The sequence below is a fragment of the Dreissena polymorpha genome, chromosome 1, assembly GCF_020536995.1.
Source record: "Dreissena polymorpha isolate Duluth1 chromosome 1, UMN_Dpol_1.0, whole genome shotgun sequence".
Taxonomy (NCBI): domain Eukaryota; kingdom Metazoa; phylum Mollusca; class Bivalvia; order Myida; family Dreissenidae; genus Dreissena; species Dreissena polymorpha.
The window spans coordinates 95443285-95469703 of NC_068355.1; the positions used below are offsets into that span (position 1 = coordinate 95443285).

Genomic DNA, 26419 nt, shown 5'->3' on the forward strand with positions numbered 1-26419 from the left:
CCCGATGATCAACGTATAATCATATTTCATAATCACAGCTGTTGACATAAGATCATTTAACTTGATATTATTCGCCACGCCACTATTCTTATTATTTTTATGCCCCTGAAGGAGGGCTTAAACTGATCGGACCGTCCGTCTGTCCGTCACACTTTGCGTTTAGGTTTCGAAAAATGCTTCATATAACTTCTATGTCGCTTCAGATAGCAATTTCATATTTGGCATGCATGTGTATATGGACAAGGCCTTTCCATACGCACACAAATTTTGACCCCTGTGACCTTGACCTTGAACTTAGGGTCCGCGTTTAGATTTCGAAATCTGCGTTTAGGTTTCGAATAAAGCTCATAACTTCTATCAAGCATTTATAGGGGACATAAGTCATCCTATGGTGACAGCTCTTGTTCAGTCTGATAATACACCAACACGATTCTTTGTAATTGTTTCCGGTCAACATTTTACATTCATCATTTGACAGTCTCTTTAATGTAAACGCAAACACCCTGACCTTTACATTCAACGGTACTAACGTTAAGATTGTAACCATCTATTTGCAGTTCAGAGGTACACATGTCTGTAGATTTACACATTTTGGGAAAAACTTCCGTAAAAATAATAACGTCTGGATTACGCAGTTTTATTTCCAACGATAACTCGTCACGTTTATTAAAAACACTGTCCGAATTTGTATAGAAAATTGATAATTGATCATCGCATTTATTTTCTAAAAATGGACATGTATCATTGTCACTATACAAAAATGTGCTTTCACTGTTGCTAATAGAAATAAAGGAAACTTCACTTTCAATGGAACTATCTTGATTTAGTTGCATTTTAATGTTTGAGTTATTACTAATTAGTACTGTAGATTCACTGACAAAGGGGTGATCATCGTTGCCACTACTGTTACTATGTAATGCCGTGGGCTTGCTAGATGAACAGACATCTACCTCATTATTAGAGCTATTTTCATAAGTAACACAGTCATTTTTCAAAAAGTTTGTATCATCATGATAAGAATTAATAGTACACGTATATAGAGTAAAGTCTGATTGGCTTTGACTAGAACTTAAATGAACAGAAACTGTAGAACTGTTCAAACTAGGAACTGTTAACTTTGAAATATTTACATCGGAACAAAAGTCTTTTGCATTACAAGCGAAATCCATCGAGCTGCGAGGGCCGTGGACCAGTGAGGAGTGGATAAGTGAGAAGTTTAGCTCGTTCTCTTCTCCTAGCCTCGTGCTCTAATCACTTACCTGTGCCTCTTACGAAGTGCCTCCTCTTCTCTCTGCTTAACAGTTAAATCTGACTGACAAAATATATACTGATTTACACCAGTCCTGCGTTCATTGACTGCTTTTTGCAAAGAATCAAGAACCTTCCTTTTCTCATATACATTGTTCAAAAATACCTTGATTGGTCTTGCTCTTGGTCTTTTAATCACTTACGGTGGATCTACACTAACCTGCTCACCATCCGGGTCTTCACCTGTATTCTGCTCAACAGGTTCCTGGTTGGGGATCTTACCTTTGCGTGTAAATGTTTCAATCTCTACAGCTTATTCCACTATAACATCTTTAATTATCTTACTGATCACCTTCTTTTTATCAGTTCTCTTGTTTTCAATAGTTTGTTTCTTACTTTCTTCAACACCAAAAATGATATTTGCCTTCTTTTCTTTTCGCTATTCCTGCTCACGCAGAATTTCATACAAAGTATTCTCAACATCACGCTTACTTTGACCTTCATTTACGTGTACACTTTGTCTAGCTTTTTGTAGGGATTCAATTGATTCGTGCATATTTTTCTGGTTTTCCTCAATTAAGCTGACTTATGCGCGTTAATAGTTTATTAAAGCCAGGCATGCTAATTCTACAGTGCTTGCACACCCACATGACACCATCACTCTTATTCTTAAGCAACGCTGTATATGTTTTCGCAGGGACCCCGTACATTGGAGACAGTACTCATTCTCACAGAAATTGCAATGGACTGTCTTATCTGATTCATCAAAGGTGACTTCAAAGTCTTTACACAGATCATTTCCTGTGGGTGCCATGCCTAAAACGTAAAATTGTGGAAACGGATTTTTAACAAAATAATCAAAATCATTCACAAATATTGTTCTAATAATGTCAAGGGATATCTTAACACTGTGCATATTTACTTATACTTATATACTTATCTATCAACACCGTGGACGATTTCTAATGATTTTTATAGAGCATATTTTTAGTTTTGCTATACTATTTACACCGGAAGATGAAAAGAAAACAAGAATTGTGCACGAATGCAAATTGTTAGCATGCAAACAAAGAGCCATCATTCGTAAAGTAGCTTAGATCATTTGGTTTTAGTTGCCTCATTTTAGGCCGTTCAGCTTGGGCAGTTGCACTATCGGGAACTAGAAAAGGAAAACAGATAATCATAGCTTTGAAAGCTAGTCATAGCTTTGAAAGCTAGTCATAGCTTTGTGATCACTAACGGAATGAAGGATGATTTGCATTGGTGGATTGAAAATGTTAACATTCAGACTGATTCCATGGTTGCGGTTACGTGTTTAAGAATCAAAAAGTTGGTGGCCGTTGGTCAGTTTACGAATAAGAATTGCACATTAATGTTTAAGAACTGCTGGCAAAACAAATAGCCATTACTATTTGGTTATAATTTCTTAAAGATAAGCATGTCCTGGTTCAGTCTGACAGTTTAACGGCAGTGAGTTATATCTCTGAATTTGGAGGAATCAAGTCATAGGATTGCAACAATGTTTCTAAAGAAATTTGTCAGAGTTGTATTGACAACAATATATGGTTGGCTTGTTCGCATGTTCCTGGTGTGTCAAATTTAGCTGATGAACCATCAACTGCATTCAGATATATTTAGACAAATTGGTAAACTTTTGGGAGATTCCTCTATTGATCTATTTGCCACCCGACTACATGCAAAAGTGTCAGTGTTTCGCTCCTGGAAACAAGATCCAGGAGCAAAGTTTATTGATTGTTTCAAAATTGATTGGTCAGATTTTGGCTGCATATATATTTTCTGTCCTTTCAGTTTGCTCGGCCGCAGTGTTCAGAAATTACAGATGGACAGAGCAAGAGCTCCGATAGTAGCTCCGATTTGGCCCCACTCGGCAGTGGTTTCCGGCTCTAATGAGGACATTAGTGGACATTCCTATTATTCTTCCAAAAGTTTGTATCCTTCATACTATAATACAGAAAGTACTTGCTAATAAATAAAAATTATATTGTGCATTTATTGACTATCAAAAAGCTTTTGACACTGTTATACATGACGCTTTATGGATGAAATTAACTAATTCACAAATAAGTTCTAAGATGTTAAAAATGCTTAAATCCTTATACTCGAATGTTAAGGCAAGTATAAGAAATAGTGAAAATATGTCGTATTATGAACTGTTTGACCTAACACTTGGTGTAAAGCAGGGCGAACCTCTTTCCCCTCTTTTGTTTATATTATTTATAAATGACATCACGGACTATATGAACTAATTTGTCTGTAAATGATATTGAACAAGTGTCACTATATATGCTCTTATTTGCTGATGACATTGCATTATTTACAACAGGTCCAAAAATATCCAGACTCATTTTGACTATATAAGTAGATTTTCTTGGATATGGGGCCTTAAAACAAATGTAGAAAAAACAAAAAATTGTATTTTTGAAAGCAAACAATCTAGAAACAACTATACTTGGTGTATCAACAATATCGATGTTGAGATTGTTGATAGTTTCTGTTACCTAGGCAAGAAATTTTATTATTACAGAAACTTTAACCAGGCTATATAAACACTTAATGAACAGGCACTCAAAGCATATAATGGTCTTTTATCATTGTTTTAGCGAGATATGGGGCGTATATGACTTTAAGGAAGTAAACAAACTCCATGTTAATTTTGTAAACATATATCCTTGGCGTTCGTCTCCAAACATCCACAGTTGCAGTCCTTGGCGTATTAGGCAGATTTCCTTTTTCGGTCATCTGTAAGGAAAGGGCTTTAAAGTATTGGTGTAAAATTATGAAAAATTCTGAGTTTCTTCCAAGCAAAATATTTCAAGAATACATACATGACGTAAGTTTCATCTCATTGAATGTAAAAAATAGCTGGGACAAGGCCATAAATAATTTATTAGATAACCTTGGATATGGATACCTATGGTCAATGTTCGATTATAACTGTAGCTATGTACATATGTTAAAACAAAGAATTCGTGATCAATATATACATACTTGGTGCGACATTGTTAGCTCACAAAGCAAATTATACTATTTTAACACATTTAAAACTGTTTTCAAATATGAAAAATATCTATATGCAGTCAAGAAGCCTGTACCACGGGACTTTTTCGGCTATGTGTGGGACAATCGGATGTCAACAGACCATCGCTTCAGGAAACGTTTTTGATAATTTCTTCATTAATTCAATACCATTTAAAAAAAACAAAGACGAGAGCCCGGTCATTGTCAAAGTACATTACTGTGTTAAGTTTGCGCAAAATTAATTTAGTATTTTTCCAAAAAGTGCAACCGCAAGTTTAAAAAGACACGAATTGAAATGCTATGTGTGGTATATTTTTTATTCAATCAACAAAAACGTTCATAATAATATTGTCGAAGGTTTAAAAAATAGGGCGGACATTGTAATTCTTCATAAAGAAGCTACATACACTGTATGTTTGCACTAATACTTCTGATTCGGAGTGTGTGCTTAAAAATGCAATCATGCTATGTGTGGGACACGTTTTTGAAATGCTATGTGTGGTATACAAACAAAACTAGAGAATCGAAAGATTGACATACACATCAATGATATTTTAAGTCTGTCTAAATAACAAAAGTTGGTCAATAAAACATTGTTGGTACTGTTTTGCGTGCTTAAAATATGATAATCACGACGTTCATGTTACTTGTAGAATGCCATTTGTTTGGGAACAGTGTGGTAGAGAGGTCAAAACACAGTCGGGAATCTCCAAACACAAAGCCACCCACGCACGGGAAGGAAAATATATTTCTGTTGCGGCAAACCTTTTCTTGTGAGTTTCTATTAAATTGATTGTTACAAAATGTTAATTATCAGTGAATTTTTACTTCAAACTAAGGCACTTGTTTAATACACAAAATCGTAAGGATTGTTTGTGCAAGGTGTCATGTGAATATAATTGTAACAAAATTACAAAAAGTGTTATTGAACTTATGGTTGTGTGCTTTTTATCAGGAATGTGTAAACATATTAGACCGTAACGAGAGTTATTAAATAAGCATAAAGAGATAATACAGCATTATTTAAACAAATAGACAAAAGGATCAATAACTGATTTTTCTGTAAAATCATGTATTCGTATCTAAATCCTTTTGAGCTATCTTATATATTACGCATGACAATTATTTTATTTTTTTAATGTTTACAGTTTATTTCATCTTGTTCTTTCAGGGAGATTAAAGTACTTTTGGAAGCGTTCAAGAGACGTACTGATATCTTGATCAATGAAAAGTTGTCATATATAGTTAATGTTCAAACGTTTAAAAGACTGTTTGCTTTGTTACCAGATGGTGCAAGTATTGAAGTGAAAGAAAACACAATCAAAGTAAACATTAAATACACATTTGACAATTCAACAAATTGAACAACATGTATTGTTTATTACTTGGCGCGGTGGTAACAAGATCTTGCAGCCCCTTTCATGACCGGGTCGAATGAGTATTTTCATTAAACATCTTACACTATTTTCAGTTATTCAGATTTCATTTGAAATTGAGTTCATGAAGTATTAATACAATTAAATATGTTTGTTGGTATAATAAAGCCCCAAAGCCAAGACTTTTTGCGATGATCATTTAGTGTTTTTCCCAGGTCATTTTAGCGTTGCGAAAAGCCACGCCGCCCTTCCGGATCGCCACGCTGCCCTTTTCAAAGGCAAATTTCGCCACGCGCCCTTTTTTTCAAAGGCAAATTTCGCCACGCGCCCTTATCGATAACATCTTTATTGCCTTACGATCTTACTTGGTCCGCAAAATCAGCTTCCTCGATTGTGTGACGCTCCGACTGTGCTTGATTTACTCGAGAGACGTCAACGTCTAATCGACTATATTAATTGAGCAGATTTAATCTATAACAGTGCTCGATTTATAGGTAGGTCTTACTGACTGCTCCAAAGCTGTGAATTAGTCATGCGTGAATGACCCCGTGTCAGTATCAATAATGCCGGAGGCTATGTTATACCAAGCGCACTTTTCGCTCGGCAATGTATTACTTCGGAGACTTTAAATGAAAAACTCGATGTTATTCTCGTGGCAATTGTGCATTGCATGCATTATTTAGTTATATCAAAACATATATTTTCCGCATAATTACATTTAAAATCACAAACAAATGTATTCTTTATCGTTTTCGTCTTTAAGATAATTAGATCTAATTATTGAAATAATTACTGAGACGTATACTAATTTAACAAAATGCGAATCGCGTATACGATTTAACGTTGCTATGCGCACCTGTCGCTTACATCATTTGGCATTTTATCAACATGGCGGACTATACAGAATTAAATTGTGACTCGGCAAAAATGGCAAATAGCGTATTCAGGGAACGTTTTTGCCCTTTTTTGCCTAAACTGCGCGCTAAAATGCCCTTTTTTAAAGTAATGTGCCATGCCCCTTTGCCCTCCTGGGAAAAACACTATCATTTGTTACGTGTTAATTAGATCATTTATATGTTTGTACAGCAAGATTTGTTACTTTGCGAATACTGATGTACTTCTTTATGTACTTGATGCTTTAATTTCTATTGTAACATGTGCATAAAGCAATGTTATTATAAATGAAGTGTTTATTTTAATATACTTAAGATATTCATATGGAGATGATATTGGAAACTAAATGAACTTAATAGACCACAAACAATCATCATTTGATTTATATTGTTATTTGTTATGAAACAATTGTTTTATTAACATATATACTCAGATTTTATATTCATCTAATCAATTTCATTAATAACATAGATACAAAACACATAAATATACGCAAATATCGATACATACACTTTGTTTTGATTATGCCAAAATACATATTAAATGGCATGTTTGCATTGTTAGTTGAAAAAGCTTTCCGTAAACATCACAGAATGAAGCTGGGTCCGTCTCTGTCACTATGGTTTTGATAATTTGCCGCATAACATCTTCCGTGTGGTTTGATGGTGTTCATCAAATTCTAACACAGCTTCGCGCCTTAAAGCGTTACAAATCCTTCGACTAATCCTTGTCAAGTATGTAAAACAACAGAAGTAAAACCCATTTTAAAGCAAGTGCTTTTACTTTCTTTGTCATTCATTTATAAAAAGGACCGAATTTAATTATCAGGCAGAAATATCAATCATGATATTTATTTAAAAACAATAAGTCAAAAAAAAGAGAAAATGTTATAGCTCAACATAACGTGTTTGTTAAAAAAGACCATTGGTTGGATAACTATTACGCAGTGCATTTTATTTAAAATTTTATGTTCAATTAAACATGAATTGTTTAAACATTACATAATTACTTCAGTATTCCATCATGTATCATATAACATTTGGTTAATTTGATATATTTTCAGTACAGACTGAAGTATATGTTTTAGATTCTTACAAAACTGTGTTCAGATTAAATGCAGAACTGACGGAAAAAATCTTGCATACCACACATAGCATTTCAAAAATGTGTTCCACACATAGCATTTTTATACACAGACTCCGAATCAGATGTATTTGCGCAAACATACAATATATGCAGCTTCTCTATGAAGAATTAAAATGTCCGCCCTATTTTTTAAACCTTCAACAATATTAAAATGAAAGTTTGTGTTGATTGAATAACAAATATACCACACATAGCATTTCACTTTGTGTGCTTTCAAACACGCGGTTGCACTTTTTGGAAAAAATACTTAATTCATTTTGCGCAAACTTAACACAGTTGTGTATTTTGACAATGACCGGGCTCTCGTCTTTGTTTTTTTTTTTGAAAATGGTTTTGAATTAATGAAGAAATTATCAGAAACGTACCTGAAGCGATGGTTTGTTGACATCCTATTGTCCCACACATAGCCGAAACGTGGTACAGGCACCTTGCAGTGGACCATGATAATTATATAGAATCGCATTAACAAAACTGAGACTGTGTTCCCACCAGCTTGATATCTTCGAAACAGGTAGATTCAATAATGTTGATAGAGTAAGAAGAGTTTGTTAACTGTGTAACCTAAATGTATTTGAGTCGGAATTCCACGTTTTACTTTGTTGTCGCTTGTATCAAGATTTAAGACGATAATATAATATCCCAACTGCTTTTTAATAAATTTTATTAAGCTTATGTCCTCAAATCAAACAGGAGTCTTAAGACGCCTGGCAAAATATGTATATTTTTCTATGAAACGACGTTCCCAAATTCAATAAACTACCTCCAAAGTCCAAATAACAGAACATTTGGGATGTTGTTATAGTATTGTGCTATATTAAGACGTTATCGCCAGTAAAGTTGTTATCTTTAAAAGGTCTTACTTTGAAACTTACAATGTTGATTGCATTAACACATGCGGCCGGAGTACAAACACTGCAGTATTTGTCAAGTGTTGATGTTCAGAAACATGTACAGTTTCATATGTTGAATTACATGCAAACCCTCCTGAAAGGAGGATTTGTGCGTATACAGCAATGAAATAATATTTAAGCAGAACTAAAGCTGTAAGGAAAAACAGTCAATCAGAGAGGCTACTCGTAAGTTATGTGAAACCGTATGCGTCAGTATCTAGAGAAACGACCAGCAGGTGGATTTGGGCAGTTATGGTTAGGGCTTGTATTGACACATCAGTGTACAAGTCCCACAGTGTGCGAGCAGCAGCTTCCTCGCAAGCAAGGATCAGTTCAGTGCCTATTAGTGAGATAATTAGTGTTGCAAGATGGTCCAATATTGGGACATTTACCAAGTTCTACCAGAACAAAGTTCGGCACGAGGAATTTTTTTGCACGACAGTCATTAAGTATTAGGTTAAGGCTTAATTATTTTATTTTTTTTAATTCTTGCATCCCAGCTTTCAATGCTCATTTAATGACAAAGTAATTATGACGTGATAAAATTTAAAAATATACGAGACTCACCTTTTAAGGTGAAGTTGAACTTTAACTATATTAATCATAGAATAACTGACAGAATAAATGCCTCCCTCCCAACCCAGTTTGTTGTAAAAGTGCAGTATTTGTACGTAATACTTGCCTAAAAATAAAGAAATGTAATGCACAACATTTTTGCTTTGAAGACTGATTAGCATGCGTGGCGGGTACAATCTCATTTACCGATAATCCCTTCGTAATTCTATTACTAATAGAATCACAATCACAAGGTAAGTCTCGTTTAATTTTTAAATAAAGCCATGTTCTGTTAAATCTGCACTTAATGCACATGCGTTAACGGTCATCCAAGATAAGTTTGTGCAGTCCGCACGGGAAAGCGAGGAACAACACTTTCCGCCTATACTGGATTTCCGTTTAGAAGGGACTTCATTCAAAGAAACAAAAAATCGCAAACAGCACACAGTATCGCCCCGAATAGCCAGTGTGGACTGGTCACGTAAATATGTGACGATACATTACGTAAATGTGATAAACCCAATTTTCCCAGAGCGCGGTTTAATTAAATCCCTGATATTGTCTTTCCAGGAACAGCTCATATCCAGTTGCGGTATCGGTAGTGAGGAGCGAATAGCTATCTATCGGCGTCGTGCGACCAGGAAATAAGAGTTTCCCACACATGAAGGTTACTGCACCTATTTAAGGTAAAACAATATATTTAATTGCACATTGATGAATTTTCTGTCACCTGTATGTCCGCCTTGTCGTGATAGCGCTAGATCTGTATGTAAGAGATGCGTATCGCAATACACGTTAACCTTCAATTGATACAGGTATTTTGGTATTTGATTTTTAAAATACTTTTTAAGCAGTACAATACAACAAAGCATAAATCAAATAATTATATTTTACTTTATTGAGTACAATACTAAAGACTTTGCTTTTTTAAACAAAATAATTATTGTCAATAATTATTCAAACGTTCTTGACAAGAATTAGTTCATAAGCTATATGTGCGCATCAAAAGATACTATAAATTCCGTGTTTCAAAAGACGAAGTCTTTGCAAACAAACGCCAGCTCGCAATTTCAGATCTCGATTGCCGTTTCCATAGTCGTAACATGCACGTCTTCGCCAGCGCTGACCCTACTTGAGCAAGAGCTAGCCAACTTACCCAAACACCTGCCCAGCATCCTTGATTACGTAAACGCGTCGGTGCACGCGTTCTACGAGCAACCGGCGTGTGACCCGTTTCCGTCGAGTTCGGCAGCACCTTTCTTCTTGCGAGCCCTCTGTCCATGGGACTATGAAATGAACACGGACTTAAATCGATTTCCCCCAGTACTTACAGTAGCTAAGTGCAAGTGTAGGACTTGCTTAAACTCGGAGGAATACAAATGTTCTCCCGTTCTTTACTCCGTCCAAGTTCTTAAACAAGAGTGTAATCATGGAATTAAACGTTGGATTAGGAAAACAGAGCTAATTCCAGTCGCTTGCACGTGCATTCAACCATTGGTTTAATCTACACAGAAAAGGACTACGAACTAATTAATTTACTGTACAGTTTTCTGCTGGAAGTATTTCAGTTGGTGCATACATGTATATTTGAAGGTGCATAGAAGATGTGAATCTAGACACATTGACTTGCTTTTATACAAAGAAAGCATTCGATAGACGGTGCCTTTAAGTTCAGCAACAATAGACTGTGAACGAGCCATAAGGTTCCATCCACTGGCAAAATCCGTACTGTTTAGAGTATTGTCTTATACAATATTCCACTTGTTTAAAAACAGTTATACCTACAGTTATACCTGCGGTTTCCACAACATCAATATTTTTGTGTTTATGCGTTTTTTAATGGAAGCCAACTCGACAAAATAACACCCGGACAAATAACCACGCCGATATGAAAATTCTGACATGGTTCGTGTTTTCGAACGAAAAGTTCGTTTAAACGTCATGACGCTAGAAGATTTTTATTTAAATAGTCGTTATTTCATGCTGGCGTGTTTAAAGAGCGATAAAACGACAACACGAAAAAACGAAAAATATTCACGATACGAAAATTATTACTTGTGTCGTTATTTCCTGTTGGCGTTTTTGCGCTTACATACCACTTAAATTGAATTTATAGTGCCGCATGAATTAAAAATAACACATAAAGAAATAAAAGTGAAGTTACAAACCTACCCCAGTAACATGTATATTACGGGGTTCGATCGTATGAAAATGGACATTGAACGGTCATCCGGTTTACCTTAGTTCAATAAAGAATTACATGGGTTTTCTTCTTTTTTAGCTCGCTCAAGGTGTGCTTTTATGATCGTCTTTTATCCGTCGTGTGTCGCCCTGCGTCAACATGTGCAGTGTTAACACTCTAGAGGCAATTTTTCATATCTTCATAAAATGGTGTCAAACCACCATACCGTATCTCTGTCGAAACGAAAATGGTCCCGATTCGTTGAAAATCATAGCAGACAAGGGCGAGGCAATTTTCCTGATATGAGTATATGAGACACACCATGGTAAGACTCTTGATATTTTAATTTTAGTCAAATATTTACGAAACTTTGTCAGAATATTTGTTCTAATTATATCTCGGTTGAGTTCGGAAATAGTTCCGGTCCATTGTAAAACAGGGCCGCCACAAGGGTGGGGCACTTTTCCTTACATTGCTACTGTGAAACCTGATAAACACTCTTTTAGGGAAAATTATCGTCCAATCATGAAACTTCAAAACATTTATCCCAATGAAATCTCTGCCAAGTTTGAAACTATATTTGTCTTTTGAAGTAATAAATTAGGTGAAAGTGCGTTGTCCAATTTTTCTGAAACTTGATCACAACAGGTGTTCTTATACTATCTCGGTCGAGTTAGAAAATGGTTCCAGTCGTTGAAAAATATAACTGCCAGGGGTGGGGAAGTTTTCCTTTTATGGATATAGTGAAGCATTACTAAAACTCTAGAAGTCATATTCCTATCTTCATGAAATTTGATGATAAAATTTGTAATATTTCTGTACAATTTGAAAATGGGTCATTTGAAGTAAACAAAACTAGGTCTTTAGGTAAAATTAAAGAAAAAGCTAACACTCGCAAAGGCACATTTCTAGTCAAATATTCCTGAAAGTGGATCCAAACATTTAGTTTAATTATATATAAGTCGAGATTGAAACTATACGTGTAAATAGCAATTAATATTTTTGTGTTGTTAAGTAATTTCATTTTTTTAACTCGACCTTTTCCATGTTTGATGTTTAATTCCTTCGGGTCTCAAGTTGGCGCATTACCTCCAGAGGGCCCATGGCCTTCTTGTCGACATTTACTTTCGTAGTCAAAAGCAAAAGCAAATTTCACATTCAGTAACGGTAAGAATGTGTGTCTTAAATCCACACACATTGCCTCTGACTTTGAAGTGAAGTACATGTTAATCAATACATATAGAGGCAATTTGAAAGTGTGCAAAATTTTCATTAAATCTATAGCCTATTTAGCAAGTAATTTATTATTTTTCAAACGGTACCGCTTTTATAACCGAAAGTAGGATTTCTAGAGGTATATGCGTCCATTCATTATGACAAACGCGATCATTTTTAAACTTTAAAGCGCAAAAAAAGACGGAATCTACCTTGTAACCACCAGATATATTCTAATTGGCATAGATAAAATATGTTTCTTATTTATACCTAAATTTACTATGCCAAATAAGGTGTGTGGCTTTAATATTTACGGAAATGGTTCCCTTGTTGTGGGTTAATGTGAGCGCTTTCATTATAGTGTTGATAATTACATGTACATAAAATGTGAAGCTTTACCTCAAAAACTGGTATATAATCCAATCAAAGTACTGACAGTACTGGTGTGACGATGCTTTTGAAGAAGATTGATATAAAAGCATCTATTTAAGTTTATCACCACAATTGTGTATCTGGGTAAAAAAATGGGTACGAAAATTTTGGGTACAAAAATTATGCCAAAAAAAATGGGTAAGAAAAAAGATTTGGTTACGAAAAAAAATTTTAGTAGGAAAAAAAAATTGGGTACGAAAGATTATTTGGGTACGAGCAAAAATTTGGGTACGAAAAAAATGGGTACGAAAAATGTAGGGTACGAAAAAAATGGGGGGTACGGGGAAGTAGTACCCGTGGGGAACTTGATCCATTCAGCGAAACTGGGAGGCGGGTTACATTCTCGATCAAATTTAACAAGAAATATAAAAAGATATTCGACGTGTATTTTCTGTACCACTTATCTTTAAAAAAAACTTCTGTTACAGTAAAACGTTTGTGGGTTATACCATTACGTTTCAGCATATAAATTCAAAACTTGACATGCTCTTTAATTACACCATGCTCTTTAATTTCACATGTATATCATACAAAACTTTTTATTGCGTTGTTTCCTTTCCTAAGTTAATGATGCTATGTGTACGGACGTGATTTCACATGCCCATGTGCATGAACATATCATTTTTCTCTTTTGATTATTGTTTTTTTCTCTAATTCAATAAGCTTAGGCATGTTTGTTCGTTAAGTACGGCAATAATTTCATGATGATTCCCGAAAGTAGGTATGAGCACATAGTCGTAAGAGCACATGAACACATGGTAAGGTTAACTAAATCTCCACGATATGACCTAATATGTGTTTAAAACAGCAAACAATATCCAACACACAAACATAGTATGTGCACCGATGTGGCTCCGTAATTTCTGTTTGAAAAGTTAATTCATAAATATGTAAATTGAGAAAGCACGCATAAGAGCGAGTATCAGGGCTGTCAAACGGCTATTACCGGTATGCTGTTTATATACCATAGTCGCTACAACGTTTACGAATGGCAGGTTGGAAATAATTCGTTTTCTTTACACTCATGATCGCGATGAAAGTTAATTTTACACGTTTTAATTCGCAATTTATTTACTGAATCACGACAAAGGTCAAATACAAAACAGAAAATGCATAGTTGTTTCATTGATATATAAACATATAATGGATTGAATATAACTGATTTAAAATTAACGTTTTAAACTATTATTAAATCTTTTCCCCATAATATGCTGTCCTATTTATAGTTGAGCTTCCTATACTTTATCAATGATAATCAGCGTGGTATCCCGATAAGAAAAATCGAGCTATCTCATTCGGACTGGCTCGGTCTTTCACATAGGTCGCCATTGTGAAGAATTTGTCAGAGTATGATAACTTAAACGAGCTGCTTCGCAGCATCGTCAAAAAGGAAAAGATTGTGTATGTGAGGTAATTAAATCAGACATAATATTAGTGCGGATTTAGATGTAGTACTATTATTACATGAGATTGTGGCATTACCATAGTTTTTTATCAGCATTTCATCGCAGACTCGTCGATTGTAAAATGCAAAGTTCGACATAATCTATACACGAATCTCCAATGTGTGACACGTACACATATTTCAAATCATTGCGTAACCCTGAAAAGTATATGACTGTTGATTTGCCGCTTAATATACATGTATAAGCAATTCAGTCGCTTCCGTCGAACAGTGCCGATAGAGACTGTGCGTACCGGGGTAATACAGGAAAAAATGTCACATGCTGCTTATTAAATTTGTATATCCCTATTGTTTAGCATGAAAAGCATATGTATTCGTGGTATAAAGGTAGAGTTTAATTACTTGTGTTTTGTGATGAAAACTGCAAGTAAATAAATGAATAGAAATATCGCATTTTATGTTAATCAAATGCTTCGATCTTGACCGGGTATTTGAAGTTGATCATGATAATAATGAAGATTATTGTCATTTTATGGTGAAATACAAACTATACACTTCGTATTTGTTATTTCGTTTTCTTAATTGAAGACAACCAGGTATATTTCTTATGTTGTTTTATAATTAATTATTTTACCATCTCGATATCACAGTAAACGTGACAAAACGTGAGTGGAAGTGATCAGATTGTATGTTATATCAATAAACCACAACTCTGCGTGGAGATTGCTCGTCTACTAACAGTTAAATTACAACTTAATTCAATAGGCGTGATTTATATCGCAAGGTTGGCGCAAATGTAATCGATGCTGTAGCGTTCTTCGCGCTTTCTTTTTATACTACTCAAAATTAGATAAGGATCACTTTTTAATAAAGTGAGTTTTTATTTTCACATTATCATCAATTTTTTATTACTTTCATTTTAAATTGTTATTTTGCAGGTTTTGATATTAGAATGTGTGTTTTTGATTTTATTGTTTTGTATTGATTTATCGTTGATGCATGACGCTGGCTAAATCTAGCTAGGGGTGAACTTCAGATTAAACATACTATAACAATTGATCTACAAATGAGTAGTATATAACGGAGTTCATTTGTATTGTATTAAGGAGACGCAGCAAATCAGAAAACGGAGTGAATAGCAATTAGGACGATATCATTAAACAACTTAAATGATCACTACACATAACGATTTGCAATGTATTTATTTAAAAAAGTATTTATGGTATAGAATGATATAGACAAAACGTTAGAAAAAAGTATGATCGAATTAACGTATGCGTTTGTAAACATTCTCATTTTTCTCATTGTTTTAAATGATCAGGTATTTAAATTAATAGTCCGACGTCTTCATCATTTAAATTAATATATCTGAAAACGCCTTGTGAAAATAAACAAAATATGCTATAATGATCGACACTTCAAATAATTTTATTTCATTTGGAGAGTCGTTTAACCTATATTATATCTACCGATACTGAGAATGATTAAAACTCAAACAATCGTGTACCCGGCAGGGCCGTATCCAGGATTTTTTGACTGGGGGGGGGCCCAACCGGGGAGGGTTTGGAAGGGGTCCCCCCTCCATATACATGTATATATACTTTTTTAATGTGGCACTTTGCAAGTTGAATTTTAATGATTATAAAAACCGTATTTTGTGATATAAATTTATGGAATATAACAAGTAAATCAGCACATTTCGGAAGTCTTAAGCTTTAAGCTTTACACATTGATGTGAATTCACAACAATTTTAAAAGCTTTAGATTTCTGAAACTTACAGGTTTAAACTAATGACGATTATCCATATCAACTCTCTAATTGCTTCCACCATTTTTTTCACAAATCAATAATGTCACAGGTTTTTTATCTGATATTTGGAAAAGACCTTGCCTTTTTAAGGGAAAAAATTGTGCAAAACGCCTAATTTTTGGGGGAAATCATGAAAGTCTTAAATAATCAATTACACATATTTTACTGTTTTCAAACAAATTCAAGAAAACAGATAATTTAATTATACAATGATTTTCTTCACTGGATCAGGTTAACTTATATAATGAGATCGATTTGTTGTTTAATTTTTCCTTTTTTTACCAATGAGCCATTAATAGCTTGGCATTACTCAATTTTCGGTACTCAATTATCTTAAATACAGAATTCTGCCAAATTCGAATATGTTGCTCGGCACATTTATGAATCTGTTTTTCTTTTAAACAAACTATGTTAACTATCTCTTCGTAGTCTTCTTCAGTGATTTCATTTCAAAAAATATAAATACTCAGTTGTAATACCTTTGTCAGTGTTTTTGTTCCCGTTCAAATTCAGGGCCCATGCAATTCCCAATGTAAAAAAATATATATTATTCCCAATTGGGACCTAAAAATTCCCAATAAAAGGTTTAAAAAAATCTAACTTTTAGAGGGGAAAAATACGTCTAGGGGAAAGGGCCTTCTCAAAGAAGGAAAAAAAAACTGCGTCAGCAATTATCAGACAATAGTCTACGACCTCCTGTGGCAGTTGCTTCCATTCACTTCCTTGACTAATCAAAATACATGTTACATCAACCATCGATAGATGAAGCATTCATGATCACAATGGGGGACTGATCGGGGATGTGTGTACAAGGCGATAAGAAAACATTGCCTAGGGGCTTATCTCCATTGGCGAGCGCTAATCCCCTTGTTTATCAGGGACAATAAAACATAGCTGCTGTTTTGTATTGAGGGAAAGTGTACTGTGGGCCCTTTATTTAAAAAAAAATATAGTTCGACAGCCAGCTGGGGAGGGGGGCCCGGGCCCCTGGGCCCAAGGCCTGGGTACGGGCCTGACCCGTATGTGATGTATATAGAATTCCACTTAAATTGAATGATCAGATCAGCGCACGGGTTTCTGTAACATTCATATCCGTATTTATGTGCGGTATTAAATGCTGATTGGCCTCTCCATAGTTTTACAATATGTTGCTGAAGGCATTTGCCATTAAAGACAAATAAATATCGTCGTTTTACGCTAAGGTGCATACGTAGGGCAGGTGTAGAGTTTATTTAAAACAAAAAATATCTTTAAAAAAATATATATATATGGCGTTGATTGTGGTTGGAGTTGGTGAAAGGAAGAGTTCAATGAATGAGATCAAAGATAGCGAATGTCTTCATCTAAGCAGTTTTTAGCTGCATCACACGCAGTCCGGGATGTTACGCGGATTTTTCGCGGCTTATGTAACATTATTACATGTACATATTGCTGATCATAAATCTATAAATACAAAACATGAAATCAAAAGAAGATTGGAAGAGAAATTAAAACATATAAGTCAACCGGCCACACGTAATCGAAGTATCCGTTCATATTTTTAATATTTATACGCGCGTTCTTCGAATAAACCTGTTTTAGTGGTTTGTTGGGTATTGCTATTAGATTCGATTATTAACAGTATCGAGAATAATCGCGCTCATGCTTCATAATATGGTAGAATAATTCTTGTTAAATTAATTAAAAATAATATTTATCATTGTATTGTTGAAAACACATTAAGAATCTAGTATTGACATACCATAATTATATCGCCGAATATCTTTATATAACATATTTATAATCTAAAGACAATTTCAGTTCACCTAGTTCACGCGAAAGCGTCTATATTATATAATGATTATTTTACTGGCCGCGAACTGAGCCTGATACCTTGCAGGTTGGAATGCAATGCATTAAAGTGGGGTCACGCTTCCACTGTTGAAACGACGGCTTGTTTAAAACTTTATAATTTTACACGTTTAATGTTCAATTTCGAAAACAATTAAAAATGGTTTGGCCATAACGAATATCAGGATATGGAAAAGCCATACTTTTATGAACTTAAATATACTAGTACACAGACAGCAATATGTAATTAATTACTAAATATGAGAACATAGCCTTTAAGTACAAACGCTCAGGCGCTGACAATCCTCTGAATATAAAGGGGCACGCAAAAACTGTATTGATGTCAAAAGTTGAGTGTAAAACTATTCTATCCATCAAAACTTTTCATTAGAGATAAATTGTCTCATGCTGAACACGCAGTAAAACAGTGTTACATGCTATACTACAAAGACGCGGTCATGTTTCCAATGTTCTTGGGGATTATGCTCAAATCAGCCAGTGGAATCAATGAAGTGTATTCATTCGTGTCTAGTCGCGGTAAATTTCATTTGAATTTTATTGAACACTTCCAAAGCTCATGTAAGTTGAAAAGCTGGCGTAGACAGCTACGCCGAAAAACACACGCAATGCTTAGCAATAAAACAACGTAATCAAATAATAAAAGCGCTTTCGACAATAGTATTCATCCGTGATTAAAACAATATTAGTCTATGCATTGTCCCTACTTATTTCTTGAAAGGATCAAATAGCAATTAAACATATGACATTTAACGACAACAACAGGCTGTTTGATTTATTTACCGGTATCACATCGTTTCATACAGAAATAGGAATAACATTTTAGGAGTCGAGATTAAAAAAAATTAAGACCTCTTTTTACGATCTTTGCTGCCAACTGTTAACATTTTTATAGTACATGCTCATATATATTACAACACCATTTCCTGTACAGAAATGTAAGACAATATTGGTCATATGTTTACAGCTTCTAACGTTTCAGTTGTTGTACTCGCATCAATGTAATAACGAACAGTCGAACACACATGTGATCTTTATTTTTATAACACCTGCGACCTCGTTTAACTTAGATGTTGTTTTTGGTCTTATTGGTAATAACTTTTTTCTGTGATTATAATCTTTTTTCTATTGTAGTTCATATAATTGTTAATTGTAATGGAAAACAATGCACTAACTTACTTACTCACTCACTCACTCACTCACTCACTCACTCACTTACGTATGATGTTCAGGCATTTAGCTAGACTCACATACCAAATATCTGGTCATTGTCTTAAAGCGTTTTGACAATAAGACCAGAGAAAGAAATGCCGGATGGATAGACGAACGGACGGACAGTCTGACTGCTATATACCTTACCGGGAGGCATAAAAATCAGCGAACAAATAAATAAGGTCACGGCCCATAACTTCTCAACAAATCAATGGACCGGTACGCATTTCATAACTTATCAGTTGACCATGTACTAAAAGTAGACAAACATACAGAAAATATTATTATGGTTATATGTCAGTCATACTGCATGATAAATTTCTTAATAAAAACGTGTTTGATTATCAAAGTTTGCTTTCTTCTTCATCAAACATAAAATATTTCTGAAATATAACACTTTCGAAATTTGTGTGAATTTCACGCCAATTATTAAAGCTTACGACTTCAGAAAGGTGCTGATTGTCATTTTTATTTCACAAAATAACGGTTGTACGCATTAAAATTAACCTTGATAAGCGGCAAATTAAAAAAAAATATGGAGGGGGAGACTCCTCCCACACCCTCCCCGATTGCCCTTCCAATAAAAACATTCTTCTTTCTTCTTTTATAATAATGGCTATGTTCAATACTGATACATTATGGCCATGCGTGGGGGGGGGGGGTAAAAATAAATAGATTGATAGGTTACCCGAGTTACTCAATCCACTCAGGAAAATCCTATCAACAGTGATAAAAAAGGTGCAAAACCTAACATCTTAAGCCTTTAAGACTTTAATATATACATATACTACTACTGTGCATGTGGTAATATATTAGTAGAATTTAAAACAGGACAAAAGCAGAAACATGTGAACTAAGGATGGAACACGGATGTAGACAGCGCAGATTTAAATCCAGGGATCGTTTCAGCGCTGACTATATATAAGATGGAAGTGTGTTCCATTGTACAACTCTTCTTGGAAAGAAAGAAAATTTGTGGTAATCAGCTGTACTTGGTGGTATTTGGTATGCCATGTGATGGTGATGGCATGTGTGTCTAATGTATGGAGTGAGATAGTGTATGGGATTGACGTCAACATAATTAAATATACTATTTTATAGAACAAAATGAGTCTAGCTTGTTGTCTTCTTGATTGCTAGGTATTCCAATGCAAATCCCTTATTATATTTGTGACAGTGCCCGGGGTCTTGCTGTAATTATTCGTTACAAATCTGGCGGCTTGACGCTGAACATTGTCAATTTTATCAATATCCTTCTGATGGTAAGGGTCCCACACACTAGAGCAATATTTCAAGGATGGTCTTACAATGCCGTTATATGCCGCTGCCTTAGTTTCCATTTTAGAAGAATGAATGTTTCGTTTTAAAAATCCTAAGCTCTGGCTTGCTTTACTACTAATTTTATTTACGTGAGGTGACCAATTAAAAGTTGAGCTTACTTCAACGCCAAGATAAGTGGCTTGGTTTACAACAGACAGAGGTTGATTGTGAAGAGTGTAAGCTGTTTTTAATGGTTTACGGTTTCTCGTAACATGCATAATATGACATTTTTCTATGTTAAAAGACATCTTCCATTTAAGCTCCCACAATGATAGACTATCTGGATCTCTCTGAAACTGAATAGTGTCAGCCAAAGTTTTATGGATATGTACATGACACAGTCATCTGCAAAAAGACGGACGTTTGACTTCACAGACGAAGGTAGATCATTAATGTAGAGCAGAAGCAGAAGAGGCCCAAGAACTGATCCCTGGGGTGCGCCAAAAACTACAGGGGCCATGGTGGAAGTTGTCCCATGTACAACAACCTGTTGACTACGGTTTCCGAGAAAAGCTTTAATCCAAGCATGTGTAGTGCCCGTGATGCCATAATGGGCTAGTTTAAGCAACAATCTACCGTGATGTACAACATCGAAGGCTTTGCTAAACTCCATGATGGCAACATCCATCTGGTCTCTCTGCAAGGTAGAAGCTAAGTCATGGATAAAACCCACAAGTTGGGTTTCGCAAGACCGCCGGGCTCGAAAACCATGTTGGTTGTCCACCAGGATACTAAAGTTGTCAAGATGGTCTAAGATGTTACTGACAACGATATGCTGCAGCAATTTACAAGCAATGCATGTTAATGAGACTGGTCTATAATTACTAGCTTGGTACTTTTCACATTAAAAAAAATAGGAGCTACAAAAGCCATGGACCAGTCAGAAGGGACAGAACCAGAAATAAGTGATTTGTTAAAAAAGATTTGTAACAATAGTTGCGATTTCATTTGCACATTCCCGTAAGATTCTGGGTTTGATTTGGTCTGGCCCTGCGGCCTTGTAAGGATTCAGTTTGAGTAGGAGTTTCTTAACACCATTTACCGTAATATTAATTGATGGCATGTTTTTATACGGGCTATTACCAAGATCTGGATATGAGCTGCTTGTGTCATTAGTAAAAACGGAAGAAAATTGTTTATTTAAGACTTCAGCTTTTTCCTTGGGGTTAGATTTTAAGACCCCAACATCCCTCAAGTGTGCTACACCACATGAGTCATATTTTAAGCTTTTTATGAACCCCCAAAAACGTTTGGTTGTCCCATGTTTATGTTATGTTTCATCACATATTATGTTGTTTATGTAGTCCCAATAAGAGTTACGACTTTTTTGTATCAATGATCTGATCTTCTTAATTTTTGGAAGTAAAGTGTAATTTTTAGTCTTTTTCAATTTTCTATAAGTCCGGTCACGTTTTTCATTCGCGTTTTAATGTCAGAATTCAGCCATGGTAGATGCTGCTTGACAGAAACAGTTTTAGTTGGTATGCATTTTTAGTGTGTTAAGACAGACTTTGAAATTGTCCCAAAGCTTCTGGACATTCATATCATTAATATTGTTAACATTTATAAAATTTATTAAACCAGTTTTAATTTCCGACCAGTTAGCCTTGTCAAACAGAAGTATTTTTCGTTTCTCTTTCCGATTTATTCTGGCAGAAGATAAAATATCAACAAAAGGGATGCAGTGATCACTGACTAAAACCTGGAATGACCTTAACTGTTTCGGCTAAAGATGGATTAGACAAGAAAAACAGGTCAAGACATTTCTTAGTGGTATCAGATACCGGTAGTCTAGTTGGTTCATCAACTATTTGATTTAATGAACGAGTATCTGCAAAGTTTAAAGGTTTGTTACATTGTTCTGGGTGTGAAGCATTAGAGTCTACAGTTTTATTTTTCCAATTGATTAACTACGGCACTGAACAGATACATATATTTATATTCTACACTCTCCATGGTGAAGTCCACACATTTTTTTTCCAACTTGTAAAATAAAGCCTCGTCTCCTATGATACGAATAAAAAACAAGAATGAATATACCGACAGAGACGTAGATAACTACGTCTCTGATACCGACGAGATGTGTGCGAAATTAGTGTATTCTTATAAGCAAGACACATGTGGCAATGTTCACCACAAACTCTTGGAAAACGTTTATTTTCAATATCAGTTTTAATTTTTGACACAGGACGGCACATTTGGTTGACGTCAATGCACACGGTATGAAGAGGGTCGCTGTATGAATTAAGGTTGGGTCGCCCATGAAGGTTTCTGGAGTGTTATTCAATCTTTAAATTATACGCGGGGGTTGAGCGCGCTGATTTCTGTTTATGTTGTTAAAATACATGCCAAAGGTAGCATAATATTTGCCTCCGCTTGCTATCAGCCGGAGGTGCGCGTTTGGTGACCGTGAAATTATTCAATAACCGATTTCTACACCTTTAAATGTGTAGTAAGCGAAGAAAAGAAGTGAAAAATATATTGAAAGCGAAAGAAAGAGATGGAAAAATACGTTTCCGAAATATTAAATGTTTCAGACTTAAGGTAATCTATGTATTAAAATGAAAGTGGGTTTTCTTCTAGTTGTTTGTAAGCTAGTGAGATGAATAATTTAGTAAAATAACATATTTTCGCGAGCTTTATTATCATTCTGACTGATCTTTTTTATAATCAATAATCTGTGTGCTGCAATAAATTAAGCATTAATCAAGACGTAAACTTTCTATATATTTTTGTGATCACCCCAAAATTATTTACAAAACAAATCCGTACTTCTAAGATTTATATAGTCCAAATAATTAGACGTAAGCTACCCCGCTTACGTCTAAACGGCTACCGTCGTTTTCCTATAGCAAATTGAGTTCAACTTAAACTTCAGGTTTTCTCGTTAAATCTTTGCCAATGCAAAAAATTATCATTAATTAGACATAAATGTGAGCGATTACCTCTTAAATGTGTAAAAATTGTGCTTTTAAACCACTTATGTACATTTTTAAAAATAAACATACACAACACACGAAGTGTGTTTGTCGTTTATAGAATTACATTGAATTATTTTGAACGAAATTATTTTTTGAATAGGTTACACATAACCAATTGTTGTTGTACAACAAACCACATCACTTTTTAGCTTTCTGTACTCTTATGAAACCTATATGTGTGTGTTAAAACTACCAGTTGTATCACGGAGTGTATATTGATAGGAGATGAATCGAGTATTTGACCCTTACTGTAGTAAATTCAATCTTATGAAAAAACTATTCATCCGATTTTATTGGTTTATACGTTATCTTGTTGCTTATTAATTCCTCTTTCAAAAAATATACGGTTTAGTATATTCCCGTTGTTATTAATGGATTTATAGCGAGATAAACACAAGAAATACACATTTCATGTTTTACCAACGCGCGTTTTATCGTGTTGTGGCTATCGATCTTGTACAATTAGCATACAGCGAAGCGCCGAGGTTATACATTTTGATGTACCCAATCACGTATTTTGTTGAATTATAGTTTCATTTCTCGGCCGATTTTGACAAATTATATATCATTAGAAAGCTTACGTTACGTAGTAAACAGATAAATATATATTAAGTTTTTCTTCTGATTTCGACAGCCCGGCGATTTATTAATTTAACTTAAATAATAAGTTGCAAATATCATACCGTTTTGGATTTTAGAATCTAGATTTACGGTTGACATGTTCGTACTTAATACCAATTTGTAGCGTTCTTCTGATTTTGACAGCCCGGCGAGTTATAACTTTAACTTTTGCAAATATCATACCGTTTTGGAGTTTTAGAATCTAGATTTACGGTTGACATTTTCGTACTTAATACCAATTTGTAGCGTTGATATTTGGAGTTCAGTTTTAAAAAGTACATCTTGCTTAGGAGAATAGAATTCTGTATACGATAGAAAAAAAATTGTTTAAAAACGAAAGTAATTAAGGAATGAAGGCGGAAGAAAGTAGCGCGCGTTCCTAACGCACTGAACTGATGCTACGGTCTTGGCGATTATGCTTTTGTTTAGAAACCGGCCATTGAATTTCCTTTGCCATGATTATTATATGTTTATGGAATATATTGTAATATTTTGTTCACGAAACATATCAATAAAGCTTATTATAAATAAATCTTAATAAATTAACGATTTCAGCTCTTGTTTATAACACAGAAAGGGTGTTAAATTTATGATGAAACAGCGTATATAGCGGACCCTCACGATTTTATTCGGCTTTGCATGCATACTTGAAATAAAATGGGTGTCAAAAACATTCATCGTTTGCTGTTAATTATCAACGACGGAATTATGTATATTTATATGAAATGTTATTTACCTTAAATTATCAATTTATTAAAGATTCTTGAAAATCACGGTTGGTGTTACGCGGGTCATTTCGTATTTTGACATCAGGGCATCATGTCCAACTATTCAAAATCAGATTTTTTTCACTGGGACGATGACGGCTTAGATTTAGACAGGCAGACAGATAGTTTATTCAGACTTATACAACAGTACATCGTCTGCAACTCAAATATATAAATTATTTTTAGACGAATTGTTAGGTGATTACACTTATAGCAGTGATGATTCTGAGAATGTTGCCATTTTTCTTATCCGTGTAATCTAGAGTCCGTGGTTTGAGCATTTTTATCGCGGTGTTCAATAAAAGAAATCTCAATAATCTTGTTTATTGATAGATCTGTGGTTTTATTGCCCCTGTGTTCAGCACAAACCAATTATCTCGTTATGATCAGATACTGTGCCGACCAATACTAAATAACACTATGGTGTCATACGCCACAGCAGGGACCTATACTTGTGATCATGGAGTCTAAGTGCAAGACTTAAAAAAGTATGTTGTTTCGCTTGCGGTTGTTAAAGCCAAAACGGGGCTTCCCAGCTGGCACAGCTGCTGATATTCGGATCTGAATACTTAAACTTATTCAGACCTTATTCTTAACCGTTGCGCGTTTTACGATATCGGATTTTAGGCGGGAATACAACTCAGTGAAACTATTCAATTTCTTATACAACATTAAGCATATTAACAGTTATTGAAATTAACAATATCAGCGACATCTCTTTAAAGACTAAACACCTTTTCAAGTATCGATTTTAACCTGTCAATAAAATATATTAATACCAAAAAAGGTTTCATTTAATATTGTTCACATTAAACCTTTAAATGAAAGTGTCGCTTTATCTATTTTCCGTGTCTTATTAAGCCGCGAATCGTTTGCTAAAAACAGTTAACAAAAAGGGCTACACGTTCTAATTCTTAATTAAATACAAAAATAAGTATAACATAATTAATAACGTCCATAAACACACACGGCAAGATCAAAGTTTTAATGGAAAACTAATATGACATTCCACGTAAATTATTATTTTCGTCTAAATCAAATACTATATATAGAGAAACAATGTATTTATAACCGACCAATGAGGTAACATTATGCAACTTTCAATTTACACAGTGCTATATGGCAACAATATGGAATTTGAACAGTGGTAGTGTTTTAAGGTCTAGACTATCATTACTTGTAAGTTTGTATAAACATTTTTCTAATGCAATTAGTAAAATAATGTTTATATTTAATGTTTAATAATTTATTGCATGATTATTCTGTGCTGTTATATGAATTTGATGCCGTTAAAGCTTCCGACATGAATTCATGTCGGAACGATGCTATTGCAAAATAACGTTAAACGATATGAGGTCGATGTAAATCGACCTCATATTTATAGGAGTAAGATTTATAACACTGCATGAAACGAAAACTTAGCCAATAAAACTGTAGCAAACAGGTTTTACTCAACCGGTCGCCACCTGTCAATCATA

The 26419-nt window shown here is 34.6% G+C and overlaps 1 protein-coding gene and 1 long non-coding RNA gene across 8 annotated transcripts in view; both read left to right on the forward strand.

Moving 5' to 3' along the window:
- Positions 1-370: 370 nt before the first annotated feature.
- Positions 371-10359, forward strand: LOC127841338 (uncharacterized). 4 transcript variants are annotated; one of them, XR_008030928.1, is made up of 4 exons: positions 371-2018; positions 3058-3194; positions 9719-9834; positions 10223-10359. It is a non-coding gene; the product is annotated as an uncharacterized LOC127841338 (long non-coding RNA). The 4 variants fall into 4 exon arrangements; XR_008030926.1 differs by lacking the exons at positions 371-2018; positions 9719-9834; positions 10223-10359 and adding exons at positions 4347-5060; positions 5459-5843 and having other exon boundaries at positions 2050-3194; XR_008030927.1 differs by lacking the exons at positions 371-2018; positions 3058-3194 and adding an exon at positions 8584-9049.
- Positions 10360-23000: 12641 nt separating this feature from the next.
- Positions 23001-26419, forward strand: part of LOC127841311 (uncharacterized) — a 36448-nt gene continuing 33029 nt past the window's right edge. For all 4 annotated transcript variants that reach the window (XM_052370033.1, XM_052370038.1, XM_052370054.1 and 1 more), the window contains exon 1: positions 23001-23116. In XM_052370033.1, the coding sequence (XP_052225993.1) occupies positions 23073-23116 (44 nt within the window). In that variant the 5' untranslated portion in view covers positions 23001-23072. The remainder of the gene's footprint in view (positions 23117-26419) is intronic.